Consider the following 25,483-nt stretch of genomic DNA (forward strand, 5'->3'; position numbering starts at 1 on the left):
AAAAGAACTGAATGCTAGCTACCTAAAGAATAAAAGCTTGCATCAAAGATATTTTTATGTATAGACCTTTAGCTCTATTTCTATAAGATGTTTGAAGTCATTGGTTTGTGTAATTTCAGAATAATCAACTTTTCATTAATGCCATTTGGATTGACATCATAATTGAGTCAGGTTTCAGGAATTACAGGAACCATGGAAGTTGGAAGGAAAATTGTGCAAAGATAAGGCCTGAATGCCTCTATTGATATAACTTTTTGAAGTTGAAATTCATCTAAATTTTTCGGATCTCTTTAAGTATGACAAATTCAATGATATTCAAATTCACTGCAATGGGTAATATCAAATAGAGTATACCTTATTGGCTGACTAGGATATTTTATTGTGGAAAGTTTCACTAGTAAACCAGAAATGTTGAATATGATAGCTCTAATATATTGCCATCAGTATAATGGGTATTAATCCTGAATTATTTTCTAACAATTATTAGAGCAGAGCGTGTTAATCCTACTGGAACACTCCTCACCTTACAATGATTATGTGTAAATTTTCACCATCTTTCAGAGTTTATTTATTCTGTTTATAAGTTTTTATTTCAAATTGGTACATTTTGTTTTATGATATAGCTATTACAAGTCTGCTTCTAAATAGATATGGTCAAAAAGGGGTTTTAATTAGGCTTCAAGTCAAAAGGTCAATTTTTAATGATACCAATGAGTTTGTACATTTTCTGTGTGGGATATAACCTTTGATATACTATTTGACCATAACTTGATTTATTCATTGATTTCTATTGAGAGATGATTCAATCTATATATATTTTATATTATAGATTTAGAAATGGGTGATACAAGCCCAGCTCCTGGGACAATAACAGCTGGCAACAATAATCAAGCAGATTATGATTATCTTATTAAATTCTTAGCACTGGGTAAGTACACAATTTGTAATTGAACAATCTTGGTCATGTGGCTCTCCATATAAAAGAGATACTCATGACATTTTTGAGCATGAAGACTCTGGTGAACTAAATTATGATTTGACCCTTCTTTTATTTGGCTTGGATCACAATGTTATATGCACACTGATATAATAATCGATATAACACTTCGTTATAAATAAACTGGTGATATCTAACATAGAGGTAGAGGTCTAGACTAATAATTTCATGATATTCAACTAATTGACAATTAATTGTCAAAGTGGGTTTTAATGATAATTGCCTAGAGATATTTATAGACATGGGGAAAAATGTTAGTAAATTAGGCGAGATGAGAAACTTGTCATCAATATGATTATTTAACACTGTCTCACTGTTACAATTCATCTGAAACCTGCTAGTAGTATGACTAGAACTGTGTTTTTGCCCTTTTCTTACTTCCCATTGTTTAGGAATTCCTGGTATTCGATTAAAATATTCTTTGTCTTTTTTTTATACGCTTACATGGAAATGTGGACGTATATTGCCGTCGCCCCTGTCCATCCGTTGGTGCGTTGGTCCGTCAACATTTCTTGTGGACACAATAGAGACTACAGTTTTCAACTGATTTTAATGAAATTTGGTGTGATCATTTATATTGATGAGATCTTGGTCAAGTTCGAATTTGACGAACTTTTGAGTAATTGCGCTTGACTTAGGAAAAACGCGTCAAAATTTGTTTGTGAACACAATAGAGACTACAGTTTTAAACTGATTTTAATTAAATTTGGTGTGATCATTTATATTGATGAGATCTTTGTCAAGTTTGAATTTGACGATCTTTCAATGAACTGTTTTTTAGTCGTTGCCCTTGACTTAGAAATTACGCGTCAAAATTTTTTCGTAAAGACAGTAGAGACTACAGTTTTCAACTGATTTTAATGAAATTATGTGTGATCATTTTTATTGATGAGATCTTGGTCAAGTTCGAATTTGACGATCTTTCGATGAACAGATTTTGAGTTATTGCCCTTGACTTTGGAAAAATGCGCCAAAATTTGCTTGTGAACACAATAGAGAATAAAGTTTTCAACTGATTTTAATGAAATTTGGTGTGACCATTTATATTGATGAGATCTTGGTCAAGTTCGAATTTGACGATCTTTCGAGGAATGGTTTTTGAGTTATTGCCCTTGACTTAGGAAACACGCGTCCAAATTTGTTTGTGAACACAATAGAGACTACAGTTTTCAACTGATTTTAATGAAATTTGGTGTAATCATTCATATTGATGAGATCTTGGTCAAGTTCGAATTTGACGATCTTTCAATGAAGGTTTTTTTAGTTATTGCCCTTGACTTAGGAAAAACGCATCAAAATTTTTTTGTGAACACAATAGAGACTACAGTTTTCAACTGATATTAATGAAATTTGGTGTGATCATTTATATTGAAGAGATCTTGGACAAGTTTGAATTTGATATTTCAATGAACGGTCTTTGAGTTATTGCCCTTGACTTAGGAAAAACCATCAAAATTTGTTTGTGAACCCATAGGAGACTACAGTTTCCAATTGATTTTAATGAAACATGGTGTGATCATGTATATTGATGATGTGTTTCGATTATTGATATTGATTTTTAAAAATTTTGTGGAATTTCTCAGCATATATAACTGGCAGTAAATATATCAATGAATTCGAACTATGAAAATTTCTTTAATATGAGAAAATTCATACTTTAGTCACTTAAGACTGTTTTATCATTTCTGACAGCTGCCAGTGGGAGTATGTTACCTTGCCTATCAAGCTATCTTCTTGAATTTAATTACTTTATGAAATTAAGTGAAATACTGAATCAATATATTCAATGTCAATTGCTTGGAAATAAAAGGTAATTTTTGGGCCTTTAAATGGGAAATTTAACTCCATTTCGTTTATATGATTGACATTTCTTTTGAATTATTGAAGGATTATCATTTGAAAATCATTTGCTTACAACATTGTCACAATAGCTCTTTATTTTTTGAATGTCCACCAACGTGTTCATTTTTAACCTGTCATTCAGTTGATGATGCAAATATAGTTCAAAATAAGCTATATGAATCTGTATATAAAAATAGCTAAATTCTGACCTTCTAATACAGAATAGTTTTAAGTGACATAGTGTGGTAATTATCAGTTGTCAATGAATGATTCATGAGCACAGTTAAATCTGGCTATGAAATGGTTGGCAAACCTAATTGAAAGGTTAAACGGAGATTCTGTGACAGTGACAATCAGTCTATGACAGGAAAATTAAGCTAGTGTCACAACTGACGTCAGTCTGTTAATAGAATTATTTAATTGACGTAGAAATTCAGCGATGATGTGATATTTATTCAGAGATTTAGTATAATCTCGATGAATTATTCAATTGCGTTATAGATATATCTATATAATTGCTAATAGTGTTTTTCCTGCAATCTAACAAATACATGTACCTTGGAAGTTTTTTACAGGTTTCATCTTATTAATGAATTACCTTATGCCTTGAGTGTTGTAACATGTACTGTGGTGTTTCACCTTGTTAATATCCTCAAGGTGCATCCAGATATCAAAGAATAAAAAGTAAAAATTGTTTGAAATTATAATGATGTTAATCAAGACCCCTCATTCAACTATTCCAACAATTTAATAGACTAAGTGCTCAAACTATCTCCTGTTTACAAAGTTTGTCGGTTCGGTTTTTCTTGAATAAAGTAAGTCAATCATATGAAGGACCTGAAGGGTATTAGGCTGTGGTTACCAGCCTTTGAGACTGCGTAATACTTTCTACATTTAGATGCCAAAGGTTCCCTTTTGTCCACCACCATAAACAAGATAAAAGGGTTTCCACCCACAAAATGACAAACATGCTTGAATCTGCCATTGATATTATCAAACGATTTAGAATTGTTCGAGAGGCCTCTCGAGTACCACTTCCCTGTTACTTTAAAGGTTAGGAAGATGTAGAGGATTTTACCTCATATACCATAATCAATGTGAATTTTTTATTAGTACTTAATGATGGGTTCCCTTATTTATATATTTATATATAAATATAGAGGTGTTCTTATGATTGGGAAAAGTACCAGTCATATTTTCACAGAAAAATTCATTAGAAAAGCTAGAAGCAAATAATTTGCTTGATTTTACTCAAAAAAAAAAAAAAAAGAAAACCCATCTTTAAGTTAATCTGTGTTTATATGTTATGTATATTACAGGTGATTCAGGTGTAGGTAAAACCAGTTTATTATATCAATATACAGATAATACATTTAATAATAAATTTATATCAACAGTTGGTATTGATTTTAGAGAAAAACGTGTGGTAAGTAATTATTACATCAAACTTTTCTCGATGTTTTGTCAATTAAATAAATTTGTTGTATGAAATATGAGATGAGAAAATTCTTTATTAAAGTTCTCTTGATTTTAAAACCTGATTTGTCAATATTTAAGTCAATTCGATTAATAAAATAGGATTAAGTTTGAGATTCACAAGATAAATGTTGTGTATCATGGCTCAAGGTTTCTGCTATAGAATTTTAATTGTCAAATTTATTAACCTGTGTAACTTTCAGTGCCCTGTGAGACACTGTTTAAAAATTGCTTTATATCTATTATTATAGAGAATAGATGTTCACAGTGATGTATGGACTTATTACTGTTAAACATTGTCCTCTAGATATTTCTGTTACCAGTTGATACAGTTTTTTTTGGGTCTGAATACATTGATAGACATTTAGCTTTGAGAATCTTTTAAAGATGAAGTTTTAGACTTAAAGCGACGAAGTCTCTCTTGATTGAGAACTGTGTTTCATAATACCTTTCGGAATGTAAATGTGATGTTTGGTTTGTCTACAATTACTAACCCTTGGAAATGAGAACCAGGTGGTCATATTCATAAGGTGATATTCTTCAAAACCGTATTTTCAGGTACATCGTATGCCAGCAGCTGATGGATCTGTAGGTAGAAGTCAAAGAATACATTTACAATTATGGGATACTGCTGGTCAAGAAAGGTACTGATATGTTTTGATTTTTGTTAAAGCTCAGTTAGTTAGAAGTCATCACTTGTCATTAAACTGAAGTTGTTGACATGGTACAATGAATTATACACCAGAGATTGTGCATGTTATGGAACTTCAATAGTAAAAAATAAAAAGGTCAACAACGTTGTCATTGCAAAATTTCCCTCAATCTATGCCAGTTCTCCAATGATATGAATACATAGGACTATCTGGCAAGTGACATATTCACATCAGCTGTTGGTTCATTTAACAATTACTAGGTAATCAGTTCAACCAATTGCTCAATCAACAGAATTACTAAGGTTCATTATTCATTCAACTATTTCTAGGTATTCATTTCAGCAGTTCAACTTGTTCCTCCAACTGCTCAATGCCTCACCATAATTACTAAGGATCATTTAAATATTCTAGGTATTCAGTTCACCATTCTATCATAATAATAATAATAATAACTTTAGTAGAAACCCAGTTGCACAAGGCAATCTTCCCTGCGATCTTTCTACAATAACATATTTCCAAATTGAGAAGGTAATAAAAATGGAAAATAGAAATAAAATAGAAAATGAATGATCCTGTTCATCCATCTGCTTAATACCTCTTTCAGGTTCATTCATTAAAACTACTAGGTATTTATTTCAGCAATACCTCACCCAAATTACTAAGTATTATTTGGTATTCAGTTCAACCAACTGCTCAATCCCCAGCATTATTAACGTTCATTCATCTATTACTTGGTATTCAAACATCGTGTTGCGATAGATGATTAAAAAGTTTAGAATCTATTACAACCAGAACTAGAAACTTGTAAGAGACAACTGAAGAAACAATATTGTGAGAATACTGTACAATTAAAAATGTTGTCATTGTAATATAAAATAGCTGTTTTGGAATCTGATAATAAACAGAAATTCTCCTTCCTATTCCTAAAACGTATGCATGTTCAAAATAATAATTATAATTTTTCTTTCATAATGAAATTTTGCCTGTAAAATCAGATCTTTTTACTGATTGCCAACTTTGAGCACTAAAAGCTATAATGTAGCTGTGACAGAGCATGTAAAAGAAGGATATGGAAGCATATTTAGATGATAATAATAAATTAGGTATTCAGTATTAATGAAGTAGAATAGTAACAAGAGTTATATATGACAGGAATATCTATTGATTGTAGATTAATTTAGATATCTTACAGAATACTAATTGATAATATATGAACAATCAGACCTTGTTGATTCTTACCCAAACTCTGATAGCTAAATCTCATGTTGTGGTTTAGAAAAGTCATCAAATCAATATCTTGATTCAGTGGCACTTTTTCAATCAGAAAGTTCAGAGGTATTAACTGATATTGAAATATTTATCACTATTTGGAAATATTGTTTAGTCATACCAATTTTCTTTACCATTTTGGTTCCACTGAAAATAGACTACATGTACATCAACACATCAGTTATTCTCAGATTTTGTAATCTCTATTGAAAAGAGTTTATTTTTGTCTGATAAGTAGTTATTATGATAGTTAGTTTTGAACTAATGAAGAGTGGGAAGAATAGGGAGTAGATCAAACTGTATAATTGATATATATTAATTATCACATGTATTGTTCAGTCTTATAATGGTATTTATTGTATTGATTCTGAATATAGAATTCTGTATGACAATATACTTCTTTAGAAAATTATTATTCTTTCAACCTTCAGAATAGATTAGGTGTATAACTGTAATTTTACAACTTTCCATGTAATCATTCTAAACACAAATCACATTGCTCAAGATGCTATTTTTCAGGTGATGTTGCAGACTTGGTTGAAATTTTGTCATAGAAAGGGTCAGGTTTTCACAATGCTAATTTCATTTGTTACAAGCCTTTTGGATCAGTCTGAGTGAAAATAATTAGTTATGTCAAAGGTTATTTATTGAAAATTAGTATGCCATTACTAAAGACACATGTTAATTCTTTTACTTTCATTGTAACCATCATATAAATATTGAATTATTGGACCCAGGCTGGATATTTCTATTAAAGACATAGATGTTTTATAGTAAAGCTTAATGAGCCTGTCATCAACATGGAAAGAAAGTACATGTCAGTTTGAATTATGGAAACCAATGGAAACGACATGTAGACCAGTGATATTCTGATATCATATGTCAGTTTGTCAGGAAAGTCATTAAAAAAGACAATTGACATTGATAGAATAATACAGTAGAAATAGTTTTTACATTACATCCTGTTTAAATATACATTCTGAAGTAATCAGTCAGTAGTTTTATAACTTGATTGTTTGATGAAGCTGTCCAATATGGATTTTGAAATATAAATCTGATGAAGCATTGAACACTAATCTGATCAATGATGTGTTGAGCACATGATCTGATTAATGAAGTGTTGAACACTAATCTGATTAATGGTGTGTTGTGCACATGAATTGATTTGTGCTTGAGATCTTCATAAATCTGTGTCGAGCACAGAATCTGATCAAAGTTGTGTTCTGCACATGAACTGTTCTAGGTTGTGTTGTGCTCATGATCAGAATATTGCTGTGGTGTGCTCAGAATCTGATCACAGCTGTGTTTTGCTTATGAGCTGATCACAGATGTGTTGTGCCCTTAATCTGATCACAGATGTGTTATGGCCATGATCTGAACATAGCTGTGTTTTGCCTATAATCTGATCACAGCTGTGTTGTGTCATGATCTAGATGTGTTATCTTCAATTATCTAATTAATATTTTTTTCATTTTCAGATTCCGTAGTTTAACAACAGCATTTTTTCGTGATGCCATGGGCTTTCTCTTATTATTTGATTTAACTAATGAACAATCTTTTGTTAACATTCGTAATTGGTTATCACAACTTCAAACACATGCATATTGTGAAAATCCCGATGTTGTTTTATGTGGCAATAAAACAGATTTAGAAGATCAGAGAAAAATACGAGAAGACAGAGGGAAAGAAATGGCAGATAAATTTGGGTAAATATTATTTTAGTAACATGTGGCATCCTAACTTTGCATAGAAGAATAGAGCATTTGATTTGTTGAATATTAACATAACCAAGAACAATATTTTACAATTTCATCATATCACTGATGGTAATTAGTCACATTTTGACCTGGATTTTAATCAAACTGTAATTTCAACCTTGTACTTGTTCTACGAAATGCAAAAAATAGTTTACTTATGAGGCGAGGCAAATGTTTCACTGATTAGACTGTGTAATACAGTAATAGAGTACTGTCTTTTTAACTCAAGGTGCAGTAACTGAAAACTTAATTTGAAATAATAATTTGATTCATTAATATATTTCTTGTTTTTCAGCTTACCATATTTTGAAACAAGTGCTGCGACAGGTCACAATGTATCTAAAGCTATTGACTGTTTACTAGATATGGTGATGGCCAGAATGGAGAAATGTACTGATAAATCCAAACTACCTGGTAGTAGAGCTGGCAATGATCAGTCATTCCATTATTATAAAAAAGATTCCAATGAAGGTGGTTGTTTATGTTAATGATGACTTAATTTTAAATTTTTTAATCAAAAATCTCAACAAATCATATATTTCTACCTGTTCATTAATTTTTGTTAATAATACGACTGTATTAAATATTTGGGGTATTATCTCTTCATGGGTAGAGGTCTACCTACTTTCTCTATTTCTCTCAGTTTTAAAGTTGATTGGATGGTCTATATTGAAAGTTAAAAACAAGTTACTAAGACTAATTACATTAGTCTTTGGAAAATAGTAGTATGACTCGTACATGTTTCTTTTTAATCTCGGAATGAAAGCATCTAATGGGACAAATAATGATAAAAAAAGTTTGAGGGGGTTTTGAAGAACAGATTTTTAATGTAGACATCTTTCAAGGGATAATATATTCAATTGTCAAACAAGACTGCCAAATATCAGACCTCAATATATATATATATATATTAATAGCTTCCTGGAGAAACTAACTCTCTTTAAGTATTCAACAATCTTGTAATTGTTACTATTAACACGTTTTTCCTTTTTATTTTCTGATTTACTCATTTTAAGATTAATGCCTTTTTCTTGTCATTTGTATATCTTCAATTCTTGAACACAATTCTTTCCTTATTGGGACTATCTTGCAAAATGTCAATAGTTTGATACTTATTTCTACTTGCAAAATGACTTGTTTGTACTGTATTGCTACCACTGCTCCTAAGATATCTAAGTAAACTAGTATTGGTATCAATGGCTTTAGGCTGACAATACATCTAGTAAGAGTTGCTGTTTTGATAATCTGCTTTTGCACGTACACAATTTAAAGGGATATAATTGTATAAATATTTACTTTATCATAGCATTGTTCAGAATTAAAATCAGAGTTCTAGTTCACTTGCAATTCAACAAAAATGTACCTCCAAATTTAGAATTTTATCACAACCAGGCCCAGTAGGATAGATACGATCTAGGGTTAGGATGTCCTGTACGGTTTCTAGGTATCCTAATTCTAAGATCGGTTCGAGAATAGGTGGCTAGATCATTATTTATATTCTGCCACTATGAATTGATCTCTCTATGCAACTATATTTCTTAAAATAAACTGTATTGGTCCTTATTCCTTGTTTACTGGGCATGAAAGTATTAATATATGATGTCAAAGCAAGTTATATTTTTGGTCACAATTCTCTTTTTTATCAATTTAAGAATTACTTTAAACATAATGTTGGCTTTGTAAAAGTCTTTTTAATTGCTCAATATATTTTCCTATGTGATTTACAGTGGCTCATATGGTAATACGTAATAATTTATTCTTTTTAAAGAGAGACTAAGATGATCTGATATCAGATCTACTTATAAAAAGTGATACAGATAACTGTATTTGTAACTAGTACAACAAATTGGTACTATTTTCCTTTCAGGGATATCTTGATGGATTGACAAGATAGATTCAAAAGCCAAAGTAATATACATATATTTAGCCTAAATGAGTCACTGTAAAATACCTTGGGCAATCCATTTGATTGTGACATCCCTACTATTCAATCAACCATAGTATTTGTTTATTATTTATTTCTTCAACTGTGTTGTGCTGAACTTTTTTATGTGATATCTTTATATTTATCTATCTTTGTTAATGTAAACAAATCTAAAACTGCTCCAAGGTTTGTGATTTTTCAGATGAAATGATGTTGGTTGATATTTTTGAATATATTATGTGCTCAGAAATTACAAATATTATTATTTTAATCTGATATTGTTTATTTTTGCTTTTAGGAAGTCAGAAAGATTTTGGAAAATTCTTCACTCTTACATGTATTTACTAATATTGTTAATTTATAATGTACTTATATGTGTTTCAATCCTCCATTTTTGATTCCATTTTACTCTATGCTAATGTAAGTCCCATTTTGAATCTTTAAATTGTATAGATTTTTATTTATTTCTATTGCAAAATGTATATTTATTGCCATTGTTAATTTCATTACCAGAAACTATGGTTTACCTATCCATAGCATATATTTAAATCATGACAAAAAACAACAAAACCATTTGAAATAAAAATACCAATATCAACATGGTTACCATCTCTTTCTTTTTCTTTCTTAGTCATCTTAATGTATGAAAGGTAGTATTAGTTGTCAACAGTAACCCTTGATCTCCAATGCCAATATCTGAATCAGGAAAGGCTGACTGCAATATGTGGTACAAATTATAGTTACCTGTATATTTTACCAATTAGTGATTAAGTTAAGATAAGGAATATAGGCATGTTATACGAGATAGATTTAATACACTTTTGAAATTATTTAGTTTCAATCAATCTGATTTGGTGACAAAAAACAACTCGTAGAATCAAGGGTTACATGTAAAAGACTTGTAATACCCCTAAACTCTCTCCATATCATTAATTATTTATATTATGAATCTTCCCTTTCAATTTTTGCTTATCTTCTCAACTTCAAAGGCAAGGTTTTGTCCAATATTATTGATTAAAACTAATGTGAGAGATTTGTGGACAGTGTTTTTATTGTATAAAACCTTCAACACTGCTCAATTATTATATGGTTTACTATTTCTATTGTTTCTCTATTTTTATCTCATATATTGTATCATATAATTATTATTCATAATAAAATTGTTGATCTTTAGCATGTTTTAACATGTTATATACCAGTACTGAAGTGTTATTGTCCACAAAAGAGGTTCCCTCCTAAAAATTTGTGGAGTAATGATAATGAAATTACTTACTTCTAAAATTGGTACAAGGATGACAATATTTAAGACAATGTTTGAAATTAGTAGGAAAAAAGTCCCCAGCCTACACCCTGTTCTACTATACAACAGCTTAATGTAGTAGAAAATTATTAACTTGGCTGCCCAGAACATTTTCTACGCAATAGATGAAACAGTTGCCTTAATCTGCAATGAAAATATTAAGACAAAGTATAATTAGCCATGTGTAGCCATGTGGATCACTGTTAGGTGGAATATGGTAGTTCAGAATGTCGCTATCCATCCTAGCAATACTCCTTAGTGCATCTTGGAACAACTATGTCCATATAGGGGTTGTCTGTGGCCAAAATGTCCGGTAGTATAACTATTATTACAGGAATACTAAGAAGTATAGATCATATAACTGTATACTGTCAGTATACAGGTCAGTATACAGTTCTATGTATAGATTGATTGGATAACCCCCTTCTGTGCCAACATTATATTATTATAACCACATAGCAAGGGTAACAACTCTTGTCAACATTATATGATTTTGGGCCACTTAATACAACTATCTCTTGATATCACTGGAATTGAGGTTATCAACTATAATGCCTTCACATGAGTTCACATATTTTAGGTATATGGATAATATTAGATGTAATCTGTCATGACTGAACTGAATTTGTATAGATTTAGAATAATGAGAAAAGGGCCTGGTAGTCAGCTGTTGATTTCAGTTTGAGCACAGTCAATATTATAAGGAAAAAGTGCATTTCCACTTAAAAGATAATTGCTATCTAAATAATTTAACCAATTAACAAATTGTGCATCAATTCAGAGACAAGTTAGTTCATGCCCTGATACTTACAGAACTGCAGGAATCTAAACAATATTAATGTATAAGATTAAAGTTTTAAATTAGATTGAAAAGTTCATTGATTTTTTGTTAACTTAGATATCCTTTATATCACTATGAAAAAAAGATGCACCATCTGGTGTTCATATTGCACTGTTTAAATACAGATTATAATCTCCATACAGTACTATATTGGTGGAGGGTGGGGACATTGATTATTAGCCTTCTAGAAACCATTGAAGAGATTTACTACAGTCGACACGCGTCGTCTACAACTTTATCATTCATCTCAATCTACAGTTCAAAGGTCATAGATGTCAAAGTTGGAGAGGTCATCATTTCTAATCAATGTAGTTGTTGGCCACTGTTGTCTGTTGGGGAGTAGACGAGGTTTGGTTGATGGGGAAAAAGAACTTGAGGTAGGTGTATTTTTATGTTTAAGACAAAACATGTACTTGAAAATGAACAATAGCTCGAAAAGGACAGAAATATTGCAGATATTGTGAGCATCTGTATTGTCGTTTAGATAAACAATGAGTGACAATGATATACTACAGTAAAAGAAAACCTCTATAGGGCTATTGTTCTGTATATCTTTATATTGCTATAAACACCACCGATTATTGCTTATTCATTATCTGTTATATAATTATCTTTGATCAAGTTCAAAAGCTGATAATGATTGACAAGTGATTCACATTCTGTAAGATGTGGGATGTTGTCATAAAGTGAATAGAGAAGTAGTCTTGCTATAAATTGAATGTGGATGGATGGCAAAAAAAGACTTTATTTTTATTTTCAAGATCACAAGTAAAGCTAGTTTTACACAAGATTAGACAAATGAATGATTTGCAAAATCTACATACACATTCATCAGGAAATAAAAAACGAAAAACATTTATCTATGAGCTTTGGTTAGGTGTAGGAATTGTTTGGGTGATCTCTGAAGGTTTATTTCAGACAACCCCAAATCTTTGTGTTGGAAATTTGGGAGCACTAGGTCTGTACTGGAGAGTGTAAGCTTGATTTTAAAGGTATACACCTTTCAATATTGGTTGATATTTTGGGAACATGACCTATCATCAGTAAAGATCTATGGGTAGAAAAGAAAATTTGGCATGTGTTGAGGTTGTTTTGACTGAAACCAGTGTGTATCTATCATGACAACTATCTGATACGAAATGCTGATAGAAAAGTATAGAATTCACCTTTTCTACTGTCAAATGTTTCTGGCACCTCTTTAGAATTCCTGATTTACTATGCTCAGTTACTCACAGTTTTTACTGAAATTCTTGATAATAGTGGAATGCATAACAATTAATGGTTGACAAAAACCTAAAGTGTTTTCTTTACCCCATACAGTTTATTTTATAAAGGGAAGCCACAGATTTTGGTAATCAAAAAAAATAAAATCCAAATGGCGGGATCAGAATGAATTACAGGTCAAAAAAAAGTTAGGTGATCTTATGAATTTAGACAATTTTCTTGATAGTTATTCTATCGGAGAAGTATATTGATAGATATACCCCAAAACATCATAGAGACTCCTTGATAAATACAATAAATTTGCTTCTTGCTTTTTGGCTGATTTGTTTGGTTACGCATGAATTGATCTGGTTGCATCTCATGATTTTGACCATTATAGTAGACTAGTGGTGGATGTCGCACAAAGCAGAACATGCTTTTATTTTTGCCTTCGATTTTTGTAATTGAATCATCTTGCTTGTAGCATATGGATTATTATTACTGATATTAACTATGTTGACTTCCCAGGAAAGGAAACAGAATGAAATATAATATATGAATATAATTAGTATCTTTGATATATATTTCATCAGTAAATCTGGAGATTCAGAGAATATCTGTCTTTAGATCAATCAATCTTATATCTTTAAATATTCATATCATACTATTCGTCATATATGACACTTGATATTATACCCCTATTTTTTTAAACTTTTAGAATTTCAATGGAATTTGAGCTCTGCTACAATGGTTACTAGTGATACAGGGCATGCTTACTTTTAAGGATGCCTGATGGCTGGTTTATCAACTGAGTATCATGTTCAGAGAGTTCACATAGTTAGTAATGTTTATTTTGGTATATTTCTTGCTGCCTTTCTGTACGGAAATTGATTTTTATGTACTGTTCTGTATCTTATTGGGTTATTGAGCACAAAATTTGGTTTGAGACACTTGAGATATAAAAGTTGCACTCCTAATCAGTCAATACAGGTTGGTAGGAAGTAGTGCATTGTTATCTCAAGTTATCTATATTTCAGAATTCCTCTCAAATCAAGAAAATTACCTTCTTTTTATTTGTTCAAAATTTTGTGTAAGAAATCTTGAGAGTGAATACTTGATTTTGGAATTTGCACCCAAACACTTAATGATATTATTGATGATGTTACTACTTCTTCAGTCATAACAGAGAAAATGTAGAAATGAATGATGACTTAGATTGTCTATTAAGGCCAATTCCTTCTGAAGTCCACCTAGTATCAAATCAGAATTCAAGATGTAGAATGTTCCAGAACTAGTTTATTTTCTGACATGGTGAAATTGACCATGTTTACAACCCAGATATAAACAGTGATAGTAAATACCATAATACTATAGTAAATACTGTCTAAATACTAGTCTATTGTTCTTACTTCAGGCCTAGAATCTTTCCACTAATCTCATATTTACTATAGGTCAATATCTAATATGGGGTGAACACAAGTTCACAAACTTCCCCAGTTTATCAAGTCTACATCATGTTGCCCAGCAAGATGGAATTTTTTTATTCCCAATAAAGTTGTACAGGAAATGTTCATCTTGTGTCAAATATCTCACCTCTTTAACCTATCATGTTTTTATTTGTTCTCAGGATTCATTCATTCTCTTTCATAGGACTTTTTTTTCATCCATTCATTCACTCTCAAGGCATTTCATTCATTCATTCATTCATGGGACTTGTTCATTCTTTAGATTAGATTGATTGATTGATTTATTATTCTGGATTTGTTTATTTGTTTTTGTTCCATCATTCATTCATTCATTCATTTTTGGGACAACTCAAATTGCATTCACAGATTCTCCCACTCACTAACATTCTTTTCCTGCCTTGCATTTTTATCATTAATTGATGAATTATTCATTAATTCTATTGTGTAGGCATCAATGCATCTTCTTCATATTTCATATTGTCATTTATCAGTCATTGTCTTATTTTATATCTGGTGTTTATTTATTCCATTGTTTCCTTTGCTTTTTTATACATTAATTTATTTCTTCATTCATTAAATGGGTTAATCATATATTTATTTATCAAATAATTTTTCCGTGGTATAAAAAGTGAGTCAGTGATAAGATGACTCAACCATGTGAGCCTGCTGTCTTCAAGTAAAGAAGTCTATTCGTTTAATTCTTAATTTATTCTATTCAATTCTGTTTATTATTCACACACTTAACCACCTTACTGCTGTTACATGGTTTATTTGAAAGGGTCTTTGAGAAACTAGATGTTGAATGTTTAAAATTTAAAGATGATGAATAGAGCAGAGGATTTACTAAAATTCATTTCAGATAAAAATATATGCAAAAAATTGCACTGAATCAAGAACATGCTATGTATAGTACCAAAGCTGACAAATTTTTTGTTACAGTGTCGATGAAGGGCACACAAACAAAGGAAAGATTTTTTAATAATTCTTCTCAACTATGAAAAGTTCTTATAAGATAAATTGATGATATTTTTATTTCAATATTCTAGAATATAATGGTGATATAAGTTTTAACTACTAGAATTTAATTGTTGACAATTTCCTGAAAGTTGTAGGGAGTAACACATTACTGTGAATTTAATAGAATAATAATGGGTGTATTATAGGCTCTTATTTAGAAATAGAAATATTATTCATATTATATTCTTATATTATTAGTCATTGGTTAAGTTGATCATAAGCCGTTATAGAACTATAATATCAGTATATGTTAAAATTCTACTGATATATTACAGGTCCATGGTCAGTGCAAGATAAAACAAAAAGATATTTTAATTGACGAAATACTCAGTTCAACATAAGTTTTGGATTTAGAATCCATCATCAGGATATCTAAGCCAGACATCTTGAGGCTCTATTCAGAATGACTGGCAAATATCCCATGTCTTTTGAACAATTTTGTTCTATTTTGGATCTCAATAACTATTTTTAATCACTATAAACTCAGATTTACAGGGGTCAGAGTTGAGTCCTTTAACTAAAATGTCATGTGGCCACCTTGTCAATGTCCAAAATTATCTGTTCTAATGGCCAGAGGGTAGTAGCAAAAGGCCAACTTCACAGAAGTATACACTCAGCAGATTGTTGGCTGACACCAGATATTAGACACCTAATATCAAGCTTTGTAAAATAATTCATAATAACCTTGTAACAATTAAATATGTACATAATTGTGGAAGAGAAGACTGAAAATATTTTATTCCCATCAATATTTGTTGATGAAGTCATCATGTGAAATCATAATATAGTATTATAGCTAAATTAGTCAGAATTATAGAGTACTAGTCACTGTTCACTACTCTTCATTTTATACTCAACACTCAGTTGATCAGGTATGTTCATTTCACATTATCTCAACTTACTATGTTTTTTTGACTTGAGATTAGAAAGTTTTGCTTGCAAAAGCACGGGCACAGGCATATAGTCTTAACCTCTAATGAGAGAGTATTGTTTGTGCAGCTAGTTTGAATAATAAAATATAATTTGAATATATGAAATGAAAATCCATAATCTAGAGAATCTGAAATATATGAGAAGAATACTGGTTTCTATGAGGGTGATTGAAAGTAAAAAGTTACTATGTTGTATTTTTAAGACTATTTGGTTAATTTGGGTAAAGTAGGTATGTAAGGATGTTTATGATAATGAATCTAATCAGTTATTTGATTAATTTTTTAGTTCAGTAAACTTCATTTAGTATTCTGGAATTTCAGTGATTTGTGAATAATTGATATTATTTAGTTATGTGAATGCTCCAAAACAGAGGAAGCTCAACACATTGTGAGTCTAAAAGTTTGGAAATCACAGAAATACATTGGTTAGTAATAAGAGTCAAGTTGAATTTAAATGAGTGTCATGATTGGAAGAAAAAATACTGGCAATATCATAAAGAATGTAAGGAGAGAAATTTGTCCAGGACCTCAACTTTAGTTAATTAATATTTTATTTCCAGCTGTAAAGTGATCTTCAGACTAACATGTATGTTGGGCCTCTGTTACTTGTATAACATGTTTGAATGTCATAGAACTTAATGTTAAATGCCATTTGTTCAGACCAGACATTTGGCAAAAAAAAAACTCTTCATCAGAACTTGTTTAATCTGTTTTTCTTTAAAATCAGACACAAGATGAAATAAGTAATCAAAATAAAAGTGGAGTATCAGTTGAACCTGGTAATGTTGGATGTTAAATTAGGTTGATAAAGTAATTTAAAAGTCAATGTTATCTGTATATTAGAGGGTTAATACTATATTTCATGATATAGTGTAGTGGAGCCTGCAGGGGTTAGTGATAATTAAGACATATGTGGTAATTCACTATAACTCCATCATTTTCACTGTCAGCTGCTATAACATTAGCTCTTAATTAAAACCAGTGGTCAAACTATTTCAAATATTTTCTGATCATTTTACCATAAATCATAATATTGTTATAAGAAATCACGTTGATATTTACAGTATAAAATAGTCATAAAGGGAATAATTCAAAGTTTTGATCAATTATAAAAGTGGCAGGGGGTTATTTCTTCTGGGAGTCTTCAGATTCATGGACTGTTTTAACAATATTATTCTAATCAGCTGTAGTAGGAATCTGTTTGCTAGGTTCCACTAGAGTACTGTCTAGACCAGAGGTTAGTGTAATATCAGTTTACACCCTCGAGTATCATATTGATTTGGTTGTATTCAGACTTATTGGCTATATTAGATCTAAAGCTTAGTTTGTTATGAATTTTAGGCAAACACTTCTACATTATGTTAATTTATTATATTGATATCTTTGCTTCAATAGAATTTGTTTTTGTTGGCTTTGGCAGTTACTAGGACTTAATTTTATAGCTTTCAATTGATTGGATTTCTTTTCCAAGATCTAATAATTGCATCCAAGACTATTCTGAGATCACCACCTCGGAATCAGTTTCATTACACAAAATTCACCTGTTCTATTCTAAGGATTTGTTAGTTTAAATTAGCTCTTGAGTTCTGCACAGATCAACATAGGAAGAAACTTTTATATTTCACAGATTATTAGCTTAGGAAAGATGACATATTTAAGGCAGTCAATTTTAAATGAAGTTGTAATCTTATCTGATGAAAGTGATTTGACCCTGGTCAGCTATGGCCAAAAGATGTACTTCAGTATATGGTTATCACTGTTTTGTCTATTTTTAAGTTTCACAGATTATCTCCTGATCATGATGAAGATCTGTTATATAAAAGTTGGTTGTTATTCCTGATCACGATAAGATATGTTGTATAAAAGATGGTTATTATTACATGATCATGATGAAGATATGTTGTATAAAAGTTGGTTGTTATTACATGATCACGATGAAGATCTGTTGTATGAAAGTTGGTTGTTATCACAAGATTATGATGAAGATCTGTCATTAAAAGTTTGTTGTTATCACATGACCATGATGAAGATCTGTAGTACAAAAAGGTTGGTTGTTATCTCATGATCTTGATGTAGATCTGTTGTATAAAAGTTGGTTGTTATCACAAGATCATGATGAAGATCTGTTGTATAAAAGGTTGGTTGTTACGACGAGATCATGATGAAGATCTGTTGTATAAAAGGTTGGTTGTTACGACGAGATCATGATGAAGATCTGTTGTATTAAAGATGATTGTTATTACATGATCTTGATGAAGATCTGTTGTATAAAAGATGGTTGTTATTACATGATCTTCATGAAGATCTGTTGTATAAAAGTTGGTTGTTATCACAAGATCATGATGAAGATCTGTTTTATTAAAGATGGTTGTTATTACATGATCATGATGAAGATCTGTTGTATAAAAGGTGGTTGTCATTACATGATCATGATGAAGATCTGTTGTATAAAAGATGGTTGTTATTTCATGATCATGATGAAGATCTGTTAATAACATGATCATGATGAAGATCTATTGTATAGGAATAATAATACAAAAATTGTGTGAGTTTCTAGATGATAGTTATTGGAATAACAGGGTTGGTTAAACTAGCAAGGTAGAATAGATTCAGAGTCTATGCCAGACCAACTCATTATCTTTGTCAACAAAAATCTTTTTGGTTTTGAGACCTAATGATTAAAACCTGCATTTCTAAAAAAACACATTCACAGATAGATGTTTATAACGTCAAGTGACAAAGTCAGGTTTTCCAGATAGGCAAGCATGATTTTTGTCTCACGCCACAGTAGGCCTACTGATTGTAGTAGAGCTCAATTTGAATAAAGTAATATGTAAAGTAAGAGATGTGAGAAATTGGTGACATTTAGAGAAGACGTGAAACTGGGTGGGGGTATTTAATTACTTCTATCAATAGACCAGACCAAACCTTGTCAATAGATAAATAAATATACTATATTCTACACCAGATAGTCTTCATATTGAGTCATTCTGGTTTCCTGAATAATAGGGTGGGATATATACTTATCTCAGGGTACATTGTGTCAAATGTGAGAATCTTGAAGTTTGACTTTTGGTCATCTTTATGATAAATTTTACTACAAATTTGAGGAAATTATTAAATTGATCTTAGAGTTTGTGTCTAGAAGACCTGGTAGGTAAATTGGAATGTTGTATAATTGTAATTCTTTAGATTTAACTTGGCTAGGTAGAATCAAGCTTAAAAGGACAGGTGCACCATTTTTGGGGGTTGATTTTAGTCTTGAAATTATGTAAATAGTCTTCAGAAGTACTGACAATGTATGAAATTTGCATAATTCTTTCAAAAATATCTCAAACTAGGAACTTATTCACTATTTCTATATTATGACGAGTCGTCATTTTAACATTCAATTGCGGATAATTCTGGACACACATGGTTTTGAAGGCTGATTGGCTTAGCTAAAAAAAAAATCCCGTCCCAAGACTTATGTATGATTGGTCCAAAAGAATGGCACACCTCTCCCTATGAATTGAAATAACTAACTTTTAGAATGAAAAGTGGGAAAGAGTGTTTTGCAGGAAGTGATTATTTGATTGTGAAAATTTGCCGATTCCTTTTATCATTGAAGAAGATAAATATTGTATTTCTGTATGAGCTAAATTTAAGGTAAAATTTACATTAAGAATGAAGTAGCAGATACTTGATCTACTATGTTTTTTTACCTTGTTAAACCTGCGTGCTAGTATTAAACTAACAACCATTATAAACTAGTAACTATCAACCATCTGTTTTAAACAACCATACTATACAATTTGTTTTCATTTTATTTTAATGATGTTGGAAACTTTAGAAAGTAGTAAACTCTTTGCCAACCAAAATAAATATATCATCCCAAAAATATATGTTACTTCATTTTTTTTTTCTTCGCATTCCTAAGAACACAAGGTAAGATGTAAAACAAATTAACTTAAAAATAAGCTACCTTGTGGCCAATGTAAATTATATTACAAGGTGGATAAAGAAATGTTTATAATTATTTTGCCAATGGTATATCATATCTGGTAGAATACATATTAATATATAACTTCAGTTAGAAATGAGCTTAATTGTAATGTTAATTTTTAAAATGTTCAGGGTTTATTTGACTTAAAGTAATGATATACTTTCAGTAGAAGCCCTGCTCCACTGGTTGTTTAATAATGTTTGTAGTTAGAATTCTTTGTGTTGTGTTAGAGTTATGAATCATTCACTTTGTTAAAACAAAAACCAGAGTAAAAACAATACATTGACGTGAGAAACTTCTATTATTTATATTAAATAATAAGTCTACATGGTAATAATGAAATAATTACATGATGTTTTATAAACAACCACACGATTTCTTCTGATAATTTGACATTTAAATCTTAAAGTTGCAAACCAAAAATGTAAAAATGACAATGTAGCCTACAGGATGAGTATGAGACAATATGGGTGATGTTTGTCAGCTATTTACACCCTAACTACAGGTAGTGAAAACAGTGGTAACAAAGTTGTTATCAGAACTGAATATGTTCTTGCACAAGGAATGGCCTTTATCACCCTTGTACACTGTGATATTGAATAAGATGATGGAACAGTTGTCCTTGTGTTTGTGTTAAGCCACGCTGCTACTGGTACTTGAAATTATCTAAGAGATGATAGATAGAAGAAATAAAAGAAGAAAGATAAAATCAATATGGTATTTTTATGAACTAATAATACGGGTTAGAATGAGATAATAATTCATTTACTTCTCAGTAAAACTACAAAAATAGATGGTTTATGACCATGTTTTATTGTTATGATGTTGAAATATTCCAGTAATGTAGAGTTAATAGGGGTATTATACCATCATTGTAATTCAAGATTGATTGTTTTTAAAGGTTATTGTCTTGTGATGTCATACTGTTATTTCACCCAAATCATCCTTAGTTTAGTATGAAATCTCACTTTATTCAATCCATTGGAAAACTAACTGTGAATTGAAACTGACCTCAAATTATTTTCTGAAGTTAATTTTAGGGACTGCCTAAATGCTGTTAACCTCTTTATATTACAAAAAATATGTTAAGAGGCAACTGGTTCTAGAACTTTTCTACTTTTTCACTTTTTAGACGTAAGCAAATGAACTGAACTAAAGATAGGAAGGAAGTGGACATTTGCAGCTTAAGACTCCCTCTTGAACTTTTGATTCTTCTTTGAATTAACTGAAATCTACCATCCCTATCAACAATCCAGATCAGTTATAATTCTGAAGGAACTTTTGATTCTACATCTAGTCTGAAACTGAATAATTAATTTGCCATCTCTACCAACAGTCCTACTTATAACAGTCCATATAAAGTATAATGCTGATCAAATTTGATTATTTATTTCTAATTACAGGTGTAAATAAGAAGTGTACAGCTATAAAGATTAATGGTAGCATCATAATGTGTTATGTTATTATAACATGTTGGTCATTATTATGGACTCTATCATCAATATCTACCTTATTAGTATTAGTAATCAGCGTCATGTCACCTCAATGGCTTGTTAGTCCACCCAAAAAATTTGGACTGAGTGGTCTATCCAATACTACATATAGTGAAGATGAAGTTTATAATCCAACATTGGGAATTTTCAACCGTTGTACAAGACTACACAGATTTCAAGAGATATATAAACGTGACCACTGTGCCAATTTTGTGACAGGATATGACATGAATGATGATGAATTCCCTCATGCCTGGAAAGCTGCGTTGATATTTTTTAGTTGTGCTATATTATTATTATTATTTACTACGGTAACCTCGGTGATCAGTATGTGTTGTCGTAGTTTATGTGGTAAAAGTATTTTTACTGTGTCTGGTTTAATACAAAGTATTGCTGGTAAGTTAATGATTCGAAAAATAAAAAACAAACCAATAATTTCTAGTTGAGAACGATTTTTAAAATGTCTTACAATAGTAAAAAGATTTAAATTGCTAAATCCCTTCTTACCCTCCAGACAATCTCTATCACTGCAAATAATACACACCCAATCCTTATTAAAATCTAGAAGTTGGAATAACTCAGGCCCTCTACCTCACTTAGGTTGTCAATATTGACAAGGTTTGAAATAATGTGAAAATAATCTTTAATTCAATGTTCAAGGCTCAGTAAGTGAAACAGACAAGGCCTAATTTTTTCAATAACACAAACTGTATTATTATTACAACCAAAGCAACTTTCTAAATTAAACTTCTAGACACCATCAATTTGATTTTTTATTTTTCAGGATTGTTATGTATATTGGGATTATTTTTATACCCAGGAGGTTGGGGAACTCAACGTGTTAAATTATTCTGTGGTGATCGTGCTGGTCCATTTTATATTGACCAATGTTCTTTTGGTAAGTAACAAAATTAATAAATTGCTCATAAATGCTATCAACTGGATGGTCACAACTACCAGATCCAGTTTTTTTTCTAGAATTTAGTATTTGAGCAATATATAGCAACTGGCTGTATATGCCATTTTTCAGTTGTCACTGTGCTTAGGTCATCTGAATCTAGCAATGAAATTCACCCAGATACTGTTGTCTAAAATGGAAAGTTCCTATTTACAGTAGTACAAAGGTTTTAAAAGATTGTAAAATTTCATTTTCAATAATATATATTTCAGGTTGGTCATTCTATGTTTGTATATTAGCTACATTATTAATGTTTGGTTGTTCAGTGATATCAATAAAAGCTGATACATCAACATGCTCTAGAAAAGTCGAGGAAGAGGTATTGGAAGGCAAGAATCTTATTTGTGTTATTTGAAGTTCCTGATATGCCTATTAATCACAGACTACAATGGAGACTTGACAAGAATTATTTCCACAGTTATAGTGTTAATTTGCAGATCATATGGAGTCAAAAATTTGAAAATTTACTTTTTTTTTAATAAAAACAAAATTTCTGTAAATGGTGCAATATTTATCATTTAACACACAAAAAAAAATAGAGATCAAAATAATTTAAGACTTTTCCATGCATGTTTTTTTCACATGAAATCCTGAAGATTCTGAGTTTTACTCTAACGGAAGCTGATATTATCAATCCATAATGATATTTGGTGCCTGATTTGAATTTGTTTATTGAATTTTTCATTATATTTTAGATTTCATGTTTTGATATCATTCATTATCATAATCATTTCATTTGACCTTCTTTTGTAATCTACAATAATCTATAAGCCAACTTTCCTACATTTTGGGGTAGTGGTTTGAAAATAATTTGCAATGGAATAGAATGATATCAGACTGCCTTGCTCAGGAGGTTTTTGATTTGGTCAAATTCTTTGTAAAGACAAGATAGATTGGCAATCAGAAAATGTTATTACAACATTTTGCATTGCTCTTGACATTTATATTTAGAAAGTTAGTAGTCAGGGATTGAAGATCAAATGGTACAAGTGGTCAAAGGAGACATAATCCTGTGACGTTTAGACGATGGTAAATCTTTGTTGAATAGATCTTTGAAGATATTTCATATGTACCAATATTAATCATGAGACAACAAAGGTTATGTCCAGTACATTTCAATCAGCATCTTCATGTCATATTCGTTGTTGTTTGATGTTGAGATCACAGATCAGTTACAAGTTCCTCCTTTCCTATTCAACTAGTCATCACAGTAAATAATTGTACTTAATATACAGTATTTAATATTAAGTTATATCAAATAGGAAGTGAGTTATTATATAGATCATTATGATAGATATATTTCTCATTCATTCATAATTACTTACTTTATTTGGAAAATTTTTATACATGGTAAATTTTAGTACAAGGCTTTAAAGAACTGTACACACTGTTTAGCAACATGGTATGCAGATGAGAGGTTGTTGTGTGTACAGTTCTTTAAAGTCAAATGTTGCTGAAATGTCAAAATACATACAAGATTATTTTTGTTGCAGAGAAGTAAATGATGTTGTAGAGTTTCATCCAATCAGAAATGTGCTACAAATCACATGATCTATTGAAACCTGCTTTTTTTGTTTTGTTCTATCAACCTGACTAGTATAGTTTTTTTACAAACAAGAATCCCATTCAGGTTATATTTGTAAATTCTGGCTGTATGAATCCTGTATTATTTATTGTATTTGTTGTATCAATATTATTGTTATTTATTATTCTATTGTATATATTGTCTTGTATCTATTTATCTATAATATCAAGTGATTTCTATTACTGCTGATGTTTCTATCACAAAATATATGAGATAAGATTTCTGAACTGGTATTGGTAAGAATGATGTATGTCCGCTTGTAAGATATGAACAGTATCAGTATCATAGAATATTAATGTTCATTATTTAAATGGATTTCGTATGTCACCTTTTACCAATAGGATAGTCATTTTGTACTATGATACATGCATTCACAAAAATACTACGAGTTTTTGTCAATTTTGAACTTCGCACATTCTTTTCAGTATGTTATATTACTGTAATGATATTTGTTATATTCTCTCTCTGTATGATATTTATTTGTTATCATTTAGTGCCTTGTAGATGTTGTCTTCCTGATATTGTTATGCAATCAAAGTGGATGGTGAAATAGTGCTATCCAACTAATCATCTACATGTATTTTAATTTCCCTTTTAAAAAATAAGATAAGATTTTAGTTGTTGTTGGACTTCCTTCCTTAGAAATTGAAGTTCAATTTTCAACTCTTGTAAAATTAACTGGTGATAGTAAAAGCCTACGCTGGTGATAGTAAAAGCATACACTGGAGGAAAGTGACACCTGTCAGAATACTAAAATCAGGTGAACTAATTAAGATTAAGAATCG

The 25,483-nt window shown here is 30.5% G+C and overlaps 2 protein-coding genes across 2 annotated transcripts; both read left to right on the forward strand.

The window, feature by feature from the left end:
* Nucleotides 1-828: 828 nt before the first annotated feature.
* Nucleotides 829-8,482, forward strand: LOTGIDRAFT_220613 (hypothetical protein; the record flags this gene model as incomplete). The annotated part of the gene is made up of 5 exons (XM_009064556.1): nt 829-928; nt 4,159-4,265; nt 4,874-4,959; nt 7,716-7,943; nt 8,290-8,482. The coding sequence occupies exons 1-5, from the start codon at nt 838-840 to the stop codon at nt 8,480-8,482; spliced, it is 705 nt and encodes a 234-aa protein (XP_009062804.1). The 5' UTR covers nt 829-837.
* Nucleotides 8,483-22,112: 13,630 nt separating this feature from the next.
* Nucleotides 22,113-23,468, forward strand: LOTGIDRAFT_179375 (hypothetical protein; the record flags this gene model as incomplete). Its single annotated transcript, XM_009064557.1, has 3 exons — nt 22,113-22,551; nt 22,940-23,053; nt 23,326-23,468. 3 exons carry the CDS (start codon nt 22,113-22,115, stop codon nt 23,466-23,468), a joined length of 696 nt encoding a protein of 231 aa, XP_009062805.1.
* Nucleotides 23,469-25,483: the final 2,015 nt, after the last annotated feature.

This window comes from Lottia gigantea (assembly GCF_000327385.1).
Source record: "Lottia gigantea unplaced genomic scaffold LOTGIsca_63, whole genome shotgun sequence".
NCBI lineage: Eukaryota > Metazoa > Mollusca > Gastropoda > Lottiidae > Lottia > Lottia gigantea.